The sequence below is a fragment of the Aplysia californica genome, unplaced genomic scaffold (genome assembly GCF_000002075.1).
Source record: "Aplysia californica isolate F4 #8 unplaced genomic scaffold, AplCal3.0 scaffold00059, whole genome shotgun sequence".
Taxonomy (NCBI): domain Eukaryota; kingdom Metazoa; phylum Mollusca; class Gastropoda; order Aplysiida; family Aplysiidae; genus Aplysia; species Aplysia californica.
The window spans coordinates 1,014,472-1,029,403 of record NW_004797329.1 but is presented as its reverse complement, the minus strand read 5'-3'; the positions used below and the strand labels follow the sequence as shown (position 1 = coordinate 1,029,403).

The 14,932-nt window shown below is 39.9% G+C and overlaps 1 protein-coding gene across 1 annotated transcript in view; it reads left to right on the top strand.

Annotated features, from left to right (window-relative positions):
* Positions 1–14,046, top strand: part of LOC101858166 (cytochrome P450 1B1) — a 17,781-nt gene extending 3,735 nt beyond the window's left edge. The window contains exons 2-8 of the mRNA XM_005093170.3: positions 1,371–1,784; positions 3,465–3,629; positions 5,089–5,304; positions 7,851–7,974; positions 9,144–9,409; positions 12,193–12,320; positions 13,515–14,046. Coding sequence (XP_005093227.1) covers positions 1,392–1,784; positions 3,465–3,629; positions 5,089–5,304; positions 7,851–7,974; positions 9,144–9,409; positions 12,193–12,320; positions 13,515–13,737 — 1,515 coding nt within the window. The 5' untranslated portion in view covers positions 1,371–1,391 and the 3' untranslated portion in view covers positions 13,738–14,046. The remainder of the gene's footprint in view (positions 1–1,370; positions 1,785–3,464; positions 3,630–5,088; positions 5,305–7,850; positions 7,975–9,143; positions 9,410–12,192; positions 12,321–13,514) is intronic.
* Positions 14,047–14,932: the final 886 nt, after the last annotated feature.

Sequence of the window (14,932 nt, the reverse complement as noted above, 5' to 3'; positions counted from 1 at the left end):
AGAAGAAAAAAAAGAAGAAATTTTTAAAGATACAGAAATTAAAATTAAAATAAATCATTGACAACTCCCCAAACATTGACAACTCCCCCAAACATTGACAACTTTCCCCAAACATTAACAACCCCAAACATTGACAACTTCCCCCAAACATTGACAACTTTCCCCAAACATTGACAACTTCCCCCAAATATTGACAACTTCCCCCAAACATTGACAACTTTCCCCAAACATTGACAATTTCCTCCAAACATTGAAAACTTCCCCGAAACATTGACAACTTCCCCCAAACATTGTTGACGACGTCCCCAAACATTGACGACTCCTGAACATCGTCAGCTCCTCCAACATTGACAATTTTTCAAACATTGACAACTTTTAAAGCATTGCAACCCATTGACAGCTCCTCAAACATCACAACTTCTGGAACGCCCCTATAGCATGAATCAGGGTCACCTGTGCCGTCTTTCAGCAAAATAGCCACTGATCGATTGACGCGGACGCACATTCTGTTGTTAGAAGAATGCTTTGAAAGGGAGAAAAACAATACCAGAAACGGCCGCCTTCGTTCTGAGCGGGTGGTTGAGGTCGGTACTGGTAAGTCCTACTTCTGGGCTTTCCTTCTGTTGTTTCTGTCTGTCTGTCTTACTTTTTCCCAACACTAATGACCGTCATTGCATCGAGGCGCTTCTGCTGTTAAGTTAGTTCTATTTACTAGAACAAAACAACAACAAAAATCATTTTGAAACATGTGTAATGTTTAAATGTTATCTTATCGCAATTACGTTACTGTCAGCAGTTTTTGCTTCAGAAATGACACGTTCCAAAATCGTGCCATGCAACTAATACAACAATGACAACAACGACGGTGGTGGCATCTCTTTTTGGGAGGATTCAGGGAGGTTGGACTGCCTCACCCGCTACCCAAGAGAGGCTTCGGGGCCTCCAAACATTTCAAACGGACAGGCTACCACACGCACACACACACACACACACACACACACACACGACAGTAGCAGCAGCACCAACGGCAACAAAAACAAGAGCGATGTTTTTAATGTAGGTATTTTAACGCCCTATCGACAGAATTTAGATCATTTGGGAAGCGGCCGAAATAAGACGGATACAACGTCCCAGCAGAAAGACTGAGATATTCGATTTAAAAAAATTCCCCTCTCGGGTCTCCTGTGTGTAACAGCGAAGCTCCAAACCGCTGCACGGCAGACGCAGGTAGCAAGTGCGACCACAACAACAGCAACCGACAACAACAAATACATAACAGCAGCAACAACTTTCCAAACCCTGCTGTTATGAAAGGTTAGGACTGTGCAGACTCCGTCGTCTCCTAACATTGTCATTTTCTCCTTCTGCAGAGCTACCGTTATCAATCAATCATGGCTCTGGAGCTGGTCCTGGTGGGTGTCACGTGCGTCCTCCTGTGCACCTACCTCTTGCTCTGGCACTGCGACCGCCGGAAGTATGCGCTGATCCCCATGGCGACGCCACGGAGACCGTTGCTGGGCAACGCCGGCCAGCTGGACATGTCGCGCTGCCATCTTGTCTTGACGGAGTGGGCGGAGCGATTCGGGCCCGTGTTCCGCATCCGGGTGTTCAGCGAGGAGATCCTGGTGCTCAGCGACTACGCCAGCGTCCACGACGCTCTGGTGGTGCAGGGCAGTGCCTTCTCCGGAAGGCCCCCCATGTACCGCACTGCGCAGGCGCACAGACACAGGCACTCCATCGTCTGGCAGACCTACACCGAGAAGCTGCAGTTTCTCAGGAAGGAGGTTTGATTGATTGATTGAGTGTGTGTGTGTGTGTGTGTGTGTGTGTGTGTGTGTGTGTCCGTCCCTCTCTGTCTCTCTGTCTCTCCCCCTCTCTCTGTCTCTCTGTCTCTCCCCCTCTCTCTGTCTCTCTGTCTCTCCCCCTCTCTCTCTGTCTGTCTCTCACTCTGTGTTTGAGTGTGTGTGTGTGTCAGTGTGTCAACTGGCCTCTCCCCGCCTTTCTGTTGTGTTTTTTTTTCTATCCTTTTGCGTTTGTCTTTCTGTCTTTTTAGGGAAAAGGAGAAGTGAAGTTACACAGTTGTTGCTATAGAGGAACATTAGATTGGGTAATGTATCTAGCTCTTTCTGTTTCTCCTTTCCCAAGTATGGAAGTACAATTGGGAGTGCGCTAAACTGTGGCGAAAAGCGTGATGTGCAAGAAAGGAAGAGTATATAATTTGGAGAGACAGACAGACAAATAGACAGAGAGAGAGAGAGAGAGAGAGAGAGAGAGAGAGAGAGAGAGAGAGAGAGAGAGAGAGAGAGAGAGAGAAAAGATTTTAATCATTAGGAAGCAGATACAATTGGCTCTATAAACTGCGTCCAAGTAAAAATGAACCAGAATCACAACATCCTCGATGTGTGCAGAACTCATAGCCAGTGCCACAGGACACGGGACTGGGGAAACATTGCAGGCATGGTGTAAAGATGGCAGTTACTCCTCTGCCTATATTTGGAGCTGATGACAATAATGATAATGTTGATGCTGTCTTTTTTCCCCCCCAAAGATTCATAAAAGCGAATTATGCTTCATTTTCAGAGGCGGCTCGTAGGGCTAAAAAGTGGACGTGCACAATTAAGCTATTCATTCTTTTAATTGCCGCTTTGATTTCTAGTACTAAATTTATTTGTAAGCTAAGCATCAATTTCGTTCATCCAATATTGGAACTGAACACTCAAGTAATAACTTTCACCACTCCACTACAAAATCATTCAAAGGCACAACTCGTAGAACAGTCACGTTAACCTCCCTCAGATTTACGGTCACAGAGTCACTTAAAAAAGTGGCAAGACCGACAATGAACCAATCTCAATTCACTTGAGCACTCCGCTGGATTGCTCCAGGGCTCACATAATATTGGCAAAGAATAGGGTACGGTCTATCGCGTTTATTTTTAGACTGCCTACTAGGTTGTGATTCGGTACTATTCGGCAGGAGCACTTTTGAGATGTGCCGTCTTATTAATATTAATGTACCGCCAAACTCGCTACAAGTGTCGTCATCGCTTGGGTTATCCCCAAGAGCAATTTATAGGTCAGGTTATACTGTTGAATATCTTATTATGTTTAGCTAAAGCGCATGGACTTTGGCATGACATAGTAGATGTTTTACGGCGTTATAGACACAAAAATGACAGTTACAGCGCCAGTGAGGACCTTGTTTTGATATAATATTTATGGCTTCTTTTATTTTATTATTGTGGGTGTTTTACGTAATAGAACATTAAAAAAGTTTGGGCAACACTGCACGACCGTGCTCTATGGACGAACCGCACCTGTTCATTTTGCTTTTGTTGTTGTTGTTGTTGTTGTTTTGTCTTCTTTCTTTTTATGTCTTCTACTTAGAAAAGAGAAACATAAAATGTCAACGATATAACTCCACTTGTTACTGTTGTTAAAGGACTGACTTCCACGCACTTCCAGGTGCTGAAAACACTGAAGATGTATGGCGACGGCATGGACAATTTGGAGCACAAGTGTCAACCGGAGATTTCCGCCATGTTGGCTGCTATCGGCGAGCACGGGGGGCGGAGCTTCGACCCCTGGGATCACGTGTACCACGCTGTGTCCAACGTCATGCTGGGGCTGGTAGGAACCACAGCTAGTGACATCGATCATTCGAAATCAAATCAAATTATAATGTCCCCCCCCCCCCCATAAGCACAAAAATCACATTGTAATGTTTTACTTCCCCATCAGCACAATTTGGGTCATTTTGGAGAATTTGACCCATCCTGTCAGGATGAACCTGGGCTGATGGCGCTCATATGACCTTATGCAGTTGCCAGCGCCGTAAAACCTCTTCTATAAAAAAAAAGAACCTGGACTGAGAGGGATTTCAGTATCCCAGACAAAGATACACAGAAGAAAAAACCCCACTCTTCCTCACCCAGGAAATGGTTTGTTGGCAGGTGCTCTGGTGTGGTTTGCTCCTTCTTTCCTATCAAACATCTATCGTCCTTGTCTCTCCTCCTTTTTTGTTTTTTACTCTCTTGTAACACGTAATCTATTCTTCGGCATTTACTTATAATATGACCTTATTGTGTTGCAAGTGCCGTAAAACTCTTACTAAAAACTAAATCACCCAGGAATCAAACTCATGTCCTCTGCAGGAAGCAGCAAAGAGCTTAAGTACATGTATTACATTATTGCACCAGTCATGTTAGTCATTCATATTACACAATGTCATTGTTAGTACATCTTGGATACAGGTATCAGGACAATGTGTATTGTCATTCATACACGAACAACACACCACTAGGACGACAAGTAAACTCTCCGAATATGTAAGGAATTATTCATTTTCAGCTACTGCAGTACCTTTTATGAAATTTATAATGTGGAAATTTAAATTGATATAAACAGCTTTGTAACAGCTACCTTTGCCTTCCTTCTATTCTGTCTGTCTTTCTCTTTTTCTTTCTCTATCTCTCTTTCTCTTTTTCTTTCTCTATCTCTCACTCTTTCTTTCTGTCTCTCTCTCTTTCTTTTTCTCTCCTTCTCTCTCTCTCTCTCTCTCTCTCTCTCTCTCTCTCTCTCTCTCTCTCTCTCTCTCTCTCTCTCTCTCTCTCCCCCCCCCCCGACCCATCCTTTCCTCGGCCTATTCCACTTTTTGACAAACGTCATCTGAAACTTTTTTTTTAAAAACCATGGAATCGTTGGTAAGAACGTCTCAAAACCTTTCCCTGAAATCTCTCTTAATGATGTGAAGTTTACGATTCTGTCTGTCATTAACATTACCAGGGCATTGGAATTGGTCTGAATCACAGCATTTCTTGAAGTTCTCTATTTTTCTCGTAGCATCAACTTTTGAAAGTTCCCCTCAATGATATATTATGAGTTCTTTCTTTATTTCATCCCTTGCTCTCCCCTTGCATAGTTTTTATAAGCTGTAGTATAGTAATTGAAAAAAAAAACAACAACCCAACTTTTTATTGCTTTCTTCAAGCTATTTTCAGAGTTCCATGGTCCTGAGCACATCGATGTGGGGGTTTTTTACCTGGCAATTTATTGCCCCATTTTAACCCCACTTTTCTTTTCTCCCCAGACCTTGGGCACGACCTTTGATCACTCTAGTCCAAACTTCCAAACAATCAAGGACATCAACTCTTTGTTTAACGACACTTTTGGCTCTGGCAGTGCTCGTGGCATGGATTTCCTCCCCTGGATCAGCAAGCTCAGATGCTATGGTTACTCTAAACGCTTGCAAGAGGCATTGAAACTGCGGGACGTCTTTTGGGAAAGGGAGCTCAAAATATTAAAAGTGAGTGGTAAAGACTTCCATTGTTTTGTTTTTTAAAGTCATGCTCAAAGAACCCAGTTTTCTCCTTAAATCTGAGTAGGTGGTCGGCGGTGCTCTGGTGTTGTTTGCTTTTTTTTTTCCTATCAAACATCTATGGTCCTGATCTCTCCTCTTTCTTTTTTGTGTTTGTCACTCTCTTATACTTGACTTACTTTACTTTTCTGATCCAGCGGCCATTTGGGTTCTAGCCCTTCGGTCTGTCGATATGGCAAAGAATTGACAGGTTTTAATCAGCTGTGCTTTGTCGCTATATAGAGTGTTTCCGATGTCTGGGGAGGCAGGTAGGTAGGTAGGTGCTACGCAGGTCACAAAGTGCTGGGCAGTAAAAGAGGTGGTGTGGTACTGTTTCATCCTGGCAGTCGCACAACGGGCAGTCGGATGGGGTATCCTTGCGGATCCTATTAAGGTAGGAATTTAGTGGTATGCGTTGTGTTCGCAGGCGAAATATCGTGACTTGTTCTCTTCTACTCAGGGAATTTATTGCATCTTTAGAGTTGGGGGCTGTCATGTGTGCTAATACAGTTCTTCCAGTTTTGCCCATTGCCCATCCATTCAGCCACTGTTCCCTGGTGTTGCATTTGATGATGTTCTTGGCTGTCTGTTGTGATACTGGGTTGTGAGGTTGTGTCTGTGATGCTCCCTTCTTGGCAAGGGTGTCTGCTCTGTCGTTTTCTGGGATGTTGCTGTGGCCAGGTATCCACTGTAGTGTCAGGTCGACGGCATAGGTCTGTATGAACGTATTGATTGTTTGAGCCACGGATAGGCAGGCTGGGCTTTCGAAATTCATGTTTTCCAAAGCTTGGAGTACTGACTTTCCGTCTGTGAAGATAATAGTGTTCTTGATTTTGTTTGGATGTATTATGAAAATGTTGGTCAGGTGTAGGATTGCTGCTTCAATGGCGATTGCCTCAGCCTCGTAATTTGTACAAGAAGTACCACATGCATCAAATAGCTCTTCACATTTTTTTATCAGGATGTTCAATTCTTACCCCAAAGCCTGCGTTTATAGTGCCCTTGAAGGCTGACCCATCTGTATAAATATGAATTGAATCACTAGGGTAGGAGTCAATTGTCTTCAGAGCTGTTGTCTTCAGTTCTACTGGGTCACATTCCTTTTTCCCTGTCTCTTTTATGAGGGACGTTTTGATGTTGGTATTCTTGATGTTAGTGTTTGGGGGGAAGTTCTGGTCTAAAAGGTTTCAGCATTTCTCTGTTACATGGAAGATGGTGTTTTTCTGCTAGTTCAGTGGCTGTACTCTCTTATAACACGTCTATTTTTCGGCACTTATATGACCTTTTTGTGTTGCAAGTGCCGTAAAAGTCTCATTGAAAAAACTAAATATCTGAAAGTTAAAGAAGACTGATTGTGCAGTCATTATTTATTGAAGTTGATGACGTATTGTTGTCACACTGTTGGGAGACTGAACTGCAAAATTAGGTCGCCTTTTTAATATTGCAACTTTTGGAGCTATTATACTGGTTTCAAGTGTGGAAAAATATTTCATCTACGAAATTCAGTTCTTAAATGTTTGCAAAAGTAACCTTTTAAAATTGCAATGCAGTGCAGTGGTTAGGCACTTTAGAGTCGCACGCAAAAGAACAGAGTTTATTTCCTGTGTGGGGAGAATTTTTATCAAATGTCTCAGTCCTCCTCAGCCTGGGTTGGCCCTGACAGGCAGAGTTGGGACCCACTTTCTCAATGATTAAATTGTGTCAGTGGGAGCGTAAAACACCTACAATATTTTTTTGTAAACCAAGACAACCAAGTCAGCTTGTCTTTTGTTAACCCTGTTTTGAATTTCAAAGGTAAGCAATGTAGAATAATTATTGATGATGAAAGAAACCAAAATGCATCCTGATTTTCATTATGATGTGTGGAGTGTGCTGACTAAATGAGCTACTTCTCGGAATAGGGCTCTATGGAAATAGATACATCATGCTTAGAGGAGCAGTTTTTATAATTTGTAAGTATGAAATAGCAAAAGGCATTTACTACTTTATGAATATTGCATCAATAACAAACCTAGAAATCTGACCCAAGTGTCGATTTTTGGTCAATATCTCCATTTGTGGATTGTGAGAAGTAACTCATTTTGTCAGCACGCCTCACATGTGCTAAATCTTTGAAATGCTTGAATTGGGAATATTGAGCTGGTGACTTAACACTTTGCCGCCTCATCTCGCAGATTGACGATGTTTACCACCCAGTTTCTTTGGATTTTTCCCTAAAATATGATGGCAAAGGGATAAACAGGACAAAAAGGACTGTGAAAATTTGGATACAATGGCCTGTAGATTTGATAAATACCAAACATCTAATTGTAATATCTTCAACCTTGCTTGGAATTACTTGGGAACCTGGGGTTACTTGTCAGTCAGCCACTGGACACTCCTGAATTCCTGAACAGAGCACAGTTTCTTTTATATTTTATGTTTGTCCCTTAATTGTGCTGAATTGTTCATTGAGTCTTTTGTTCTGAATAATGTGCTTGCATTTAACTTTTTAGGGTCGTGAAGAAACAGACTGCATTGTTCAACAACTGCTTTCCTTGGCTTCTACACCAAGTGGTCAGGAGCTTGGCATTACAGAGACTACAGCCAAAGAGGTCTTCACTAATCTCATCTTAGCAGGTACTGTCAAGCCATGCACATGAACTCATTTCATGCCAGGGTGGTTTACACAGTCTTGTTATGAGCTTTTGAAATTTGTTTTTATTATATTTTGGTAGGTGAGGGAAAATATGTCTGTACAATGTGTCTTTTATCATAATTGGGTTAGAATTCTACTTCAATTTCATCAGAATAGGATGACCAACAAAATTAGATTTAAGATAATGAATAATAGACATATTATTTTCAAACTGTATGAGAAATGGGCCATTTCATTTTCAACATAGTTTATAGTAAAGTACAGATAATCGGCCCAGCGGCTGTTACGCAAATCATTGATAGAGATAGTTGGTGTGGAATTAGCTAAAGGACTGCTCGCACTTTGTAACAAGCTGTTTACAAATTTGATTTTGATTCAATATTCCTTTGAAGTAAATACTATAGTGAACAGTTTTTAAAATAGGCCTACTCAAAATTTTGATTACTGGCAAATGCTGCCCTTAAATCCGTTTTAGTCGCTTCTGTTAGTCTACGCTTGTGCTATTAGTAAATATGATGTTAGTAAAGCATCTGCCTTTAAGTTTCACATAATTAATTCTCACTCCAGTAGTCTTACTCTTTAACATGAGGGAAAGAGAAATGGTAAAAGTAAAGTATAGCCCTCAGTTTCGAATTGCTTGACATACTGAACTACGTTCTGGTTTGGTTGCAGATGTGTCTTATTATAATAGAATAGGAAACAGTGGGATATGGTTGTTGTGACGTTCATCTATATAATTGCGTACATGCAGATGGTTGTTTTCTACAGCTGAAAAAACTACGGAACGTGGAATCATGAAAAAATTACTGAAGGTAGTTCAAAGACCAAGCTAAGTTTCTATCAGTTCAGTTAGTGCCTACATTCGCTTTAAAAATTTAGAAAAATAGAAAACACTATCGGCCGTTTACGATTTTCCCGTTCGTCATTTCAATGCAGTGTTCAAGACATATTTCGTTTTCCATGATATAAAAATTGAGACTTATGTTCACATGCAGTGCGCATTGAACCCGCAATAACCTGACGATTGAGTCCGTTCATCGAACGGGGTAGGCCTACCCAGCTAGTGACATATAAATGAGGGGGGGGGGGGGGGGGGTTGATCGGGGTTGTAAGCTATGCTTTTACCAACTCAGGAATCCTCATGTTGCAGGGACTGACACTACAGCCACAGCACTGACCTGCCTGCTGCTAGTTTTCCTCCACTACCCTCAAGTTCAGGAGCGCATGTGGGAGGAACTCAATGACCACATAGGGAGCGACCGACTCATACAACTGGCTGACCGCTCACACATGCCGTACTTCCAGGCAGCGCTGTTAGAACTTCTACGCTTCACGTCTCACGTAGCGCTGGCTGTGCCGCATTATACCATGTGCGACACGAGTGTGTTGGGCATTCCAATACCTAAGAATATGACGGTGAGCTGGGCGTTGTCCTTAACCCCCTCCATATGTCGTGTTTTACTATCATATCCATATGAGGTGGGGAACTCTGAGCCACCACTTTCCAAAGAGGAAATTTACTTATTAGTTCGGTCTGTACGCTTTGCATACCAGTCTGTCAAAATGATTTTTTGAGAAATACTGAAAGTTTCAAAGAGATCTTCGTACTAGAAATATTCTAAAATGTGAAGAATACTACCCGGGGGTACAAAATGACACCAGGGCGTATGGTAGGGTTAAGACTTTTAGTTACCATTAATATCGCAAGTGTGTGGTGTTGTCAAAGGCTTTACCTTGTATGATGGTTCTCTCTTCTATATATGAAGTACTATGATAGCATCTTCACAATGCCCAATGGCGATATCTATGTTATTGCAGGTTTGATATTACAGTCAAGCATGTTCATAGAAAAATTAACGGGCAGCTGAAATCTTTTTCTTTTCATGTGAGAATTCCACTCTGTACTTGTTTTAAATTCAAAGAATATATTAAAAATTTTTAAGAATTTCAGGACCTGAAAATCTAAACTCTATATGTGAGGCAGCGTAGTGGAATCAGGCTCTCGTCAAAATAATCAAAGAGAAAGAACCTGCATTTTTCCGCATGCTTGTGAATTTTTATCAAATTTTTGCTTTTTGACTCAACACCTTTCAAGCCCATTAAAGAACACATTTTTGTGTGGATTTTTCATAAAAACATAGATTAAAGGTTCAAAAAATGTAAATTTTCAGTTGCCATGGACTTTTAAGCTAAGGAAATAACTAATCTTTGACGGCCATTTTCTCACTAATTTTACCTCTGAAAACGGGTGACCCCCACCTCCTTCATTCACAAATATCTCGACTTGTATTCAAGATAAAAGAATACTTTTTTCATCCAAATAAAGACAAGTGAACAAGCTTTGAGATGATACCAATAACTCTACATGCCCAAAAATTGACGAGAGCCTGATTCCACCACGCTGCCTCACATATTATTTTCTTTAGTTATGTGCATGCTAGATTTTTATGTATTTCAGGGAGTGTATAATAAAAAGAATAAGAACACTGATTGTTCTCAAGAAAACTTTTATTAAAAAAACAAAACTCATTGTTTTTATCAGCCCTGATAAGGACAAAGGTGTATAAACTCATAGCCTACCTGGGTTATCGAGTATGCTTTTTCAATGAGTGAACCATTTTTTAGTGTACTTAGGTGTTGTACATTGAAGACATTTAGGAGGCTGATGCAGATTCCTCTTTTCTTTATTCAGTCTCCATTTAAAACTGCTTTGACCAGCAGAGGTGCTTTTAAAATGTTTGTTTAAAAAATTGTGGTATTGTGAATAAGTAATTATAAGTACGCTGTTAGACATATGGATTTAAAAAGAAAATAAATTGTACATATCTGATTTGTTTAAATCCTGAAAGACTTTTTCCAAAAAATATCAATTTTGTGTTAATGGATACTTATTTTTCAAGAATGATATTATCATTTTAGTTATAGTAGGTCATATCTTACATGCTGTAGATTAGAGGTATTGCGAGAAAGTAAGATACAAAGAAGAGAATGAGGAGAGATAGAGATGTTTGATAAGAAAAAAGAAGTCAACATTACCAGACCAGCCACCAACCACCCACTAAAACTCTCAGAATTCTCCCAAAAGTTGAAAGTTTAATAGCATGTAAAAAGACATCTTGTCATACACTTTGTATAAAAAGACTTCTTGTCTTACTCTTTGTGTAAAAAGACTTCTTGTCTTACTCTTTGTGTAAAAAGACATCTTGTCCTACTCTTTGTGTAAAAAGACATCTTGTCCTACTCTTTGTGTAAAAAGACATCTTGTCCTACTCTTTGTGTAAAAAGACATCTTGTCCTACACTTTGTATAAAAAGACATCTTGTCCTACTCTTTGTGTAAAAAGACATCTTGTCCTACTCTTTGTGTAAAAAGACATCTTGTCCTACTCTTTGTGTAAAAAGACATCTTGTCCTACTCTTTGTGTAAAGAGACATCTTGTCCTACTCTTTGTGTAAAGAGACATCTTGTCCTACTCTTTGTGTAAAGAGACATCTTGTCCTACTCTTTGTGTAAAGAGACATCTTGTCCTACTCTTTGTGTAAAAAGACATCTTGTCCTACTCTTTGTGTAAAGAGACATCTTGTCCTACTCTTTGTGTAAAGAGACATCTTGTCCTACTCTTTGTGTAAAGAGACATCTTGTCCTACTCTTTGTGTAAAGAGACATCTTGTCCTACTCTTTGTGTAAAAAGACATCTTGTCTTACTCTTTGTATGCCGTTGTGGAACAAGTCTCCCTCTGTGGGTAAATGAAGTGGACTTTTTTTTTGTTGGTACCCTGCCCAATTCTATCATCTGACACTTTTGTGTTTAGTAATAACAACCAACTGTGCAGCATTTGGGGTTTTTAAATTAGCTGTTGGTCTTAGAGTAAAAACACATGAGAATGTTTTATATATAAATAAATACATGAGTGAATAAGTAAAAAAAATAGGTTTCTTCACTCTTATTACGTTTTTTTAGTAAGTTACTCATCTAAGTGTTGCCATAGCCCCAATCGGAGACGGCTACCACAACTGGTTAGTAGTAGTTTGTTTAGATCATGTTAGTCCTACATTCCTCAGCTCTTTCAAGTCACGAGGTGGGCACCCTCTGTCCCACTCCCTAGTGGAGTCGTCTTTATCGTGTCACCGAAGGTTCCGAAAGTTTGCAGGAATGAAGTGGACTTTTAACCTCCTTTCTTCTGAACCTTTTTGTTCAGGTTTACATTAACTTGTGGGCACTTCACCATGACCCAGCTGAGTGGGCGGACCCCTGGGAATTCAGGCCGGAACGTTTCCTCGATGCCAAGCAACGGTTGATCCCTCCAAGTCACCCCGCCCGGAGAAAGTTAGTAAAAATAGGACTAACCCTAACATTACTTAAACACAATCCCACATCATCACTTATCACCACCATTACATCTAAAATCATCACCGCTCTCAGATCAATGACTTACATCTATAATCCTGGAATCTCTATCTGCTATTACAGTTACTTGTTATACTGAGTATGCACGCAATGCACTATTGGACACTATCATTCGCACTTTTTTCTACTAACCAGGTGGCGTAAATCTCGTAAAAATGAGCAAGGGATTTAAAAAAGTGTTTTTTTTTTTTTTTAAAGAAAAAAAAAAGAAAAAAAAAAAGTAAAGTTGATGTTTCTTGTGTCATTAGCATTTGTACTGAATTCTGTCTAATTGAAAGTTCCACAGAAGATTATTATATTTCCATTCCCTTCACCACTGGTTTGCTTATGTACTTCATGCTTACATTCAAGTGTATGGGGAGGGAAAGCCAAAGCTTACAGTTTCACCCCAGATCAAAAGTGCGCAATTATATTTGCCAACTGCAGGACTGCATGAAGACAAAATATAATGTGTAGACTGGGCTCATGTTGTGCTATGTTATCTTTCGTATGTCAGATTTGACAAATACATTAGTCCCTCCAATATGGATTAACAACTTTATAAATACGAAAAAAAGTAGCTCAACTGATTTGTGGTCTTCACCAGTCAACCTCAAAGTTTGGAATTTGATCCTCATCAATTTCTGTTTTTTTCCCTCATGTTTTCTTTGCCTCCTAGGGTAAGTAGGATCGAGCACCTAATCTTAAGGTAAAGACAAAAGACAGCAGAAGTTCTATGTATCAAAGTATTAAATCCACACCAAATCTGAAGACATTCTAGTCAATATAATAAAGAATACCTTAAAAAATTACATGTCTCTGCCCTGCCTGTCAGGCAAGGAATCATTCTACGTTCTATGGAAATAAAACAGTCGCATACGTTATATTAAAATTGCGAGATGAAGATCTTACAGTCAGTTACCCACTGAGCTGTAGCTAGGGAACTCAAAAATGAAGACGTCAAAACCTTAAGGGCCCAAAAACGTCAAACAATAAAATTAGAGGGTTTTATTTGCTGTACGAAGAGATTTTTATTTTTAGGGCTGTACTATTCGTATAGGTTATTAATTTTTTAATTTTTTTTTTGTGAACTACATGTATTAACTATTTTATATATGGTTTTGATTTTCTCAGACTCATGGTGTTTGGTGCCGGGCGACGGGTTTGTCTCGGAGAGGCTCTGGCAAAGAACAGGCTGTTCCTTTTTGCTGCTGCCTTAGTACAACACTTCCGCTTCGTGCCCAGTGCTGGGGACATGGTGGGCGGGGGACTTCCTCCGCTGGATCCCCGGACTTATGAAATGGGCTTGGTGATACATCCCCGACGGTTCAAGCTGCGAGCGGTTGTGAGGCATTAACACAGAGACTGTCTTTGAGTGCTGTCAGGATAAATTGACTGTTTAGGAGGGGGGTTTTTTTTCCTTTTCATCAAACCATATTTCTTTCAGCACCTGATGATGTTCTGTGATTTGACATTATGACATCAAAGCTGTGAGCAAAGTTTAGAGAAAGTAGCTCTATGGATTGTATGGTGCCTCAGTTACATCACTCGTGACATTTGCAAGAGATATGATTATAATACTCCTAATAAACTTTATATTTGAGGCAGCGTGGTGGAATCAGCCACTCGTCAATTTTTGGGCATGTGGAGTTATTGGTGTCATTTAAAAGCCTGTTCATTTGTCTATCTTTCGGTGAAAAAAAGTACCCATCTATCTTTAATAGAAGTCGAAATATTTGTGATTGAAGTTGGTAGGGTAACCTGATTTCAGAGGATAAATAAGGGAGAAAATAACCGCCAAAGCTTGGAATCTTTCAATGCATGAAAGTCCTTGAAAACTGAAAATTTACATTTTTTGTACCTTTAAATAATGTTTTTGGGGATAATCCACGCAGAAATGTGTTTTTAATGGACAAAAATTGCCAACGGGCAGATAAATGCCAATATATTTTATTTCAGCATTTTGACGAGCGCCTGATTCCACCATGTTGTGACACATATATATATGTGTGAGACAGCGTGGTGGAATCAGGCTCTCGTCAAAATGATGAAATCAAAGATATTGGCATTTTTCTGTCCGTTTGGCAATTTTTATATAATTTTTGTTTTTAAGCTCAACAGCTTTTATGTCCATTTAAAAAAACATTTCTGTGTGGAATATCCAGAAAAACGTTGATTATAGGTACAAAAAATGTAAATTTTCAGTTTTCAAGGACTCTCACGCATTGAAAGATACCAAGCTTTGGCAGTCATTTTCACCCTTAATTTTGTTCTGAAATCAGGTTACCCTACTTACTTCAATCACAAATATTTCGACTTCTATTAAAGATAGATGGGTACATTTTTCACCGAAAGATAGACAAATGAACAGGCTTTAAGATGACACCAATAACTCCACATGCCCAAGAATTGACGAGCGCCTGATTCCATCACGCTGCATCACATTTATTATTTTCGTTCTCATTCACAGAACAAATTTTTAACTATCCAAATTTTCAAAAGGGTTTGAACTTAATGGTGATTGATTTAAAAAGTTATAAGATTTCAAAAAT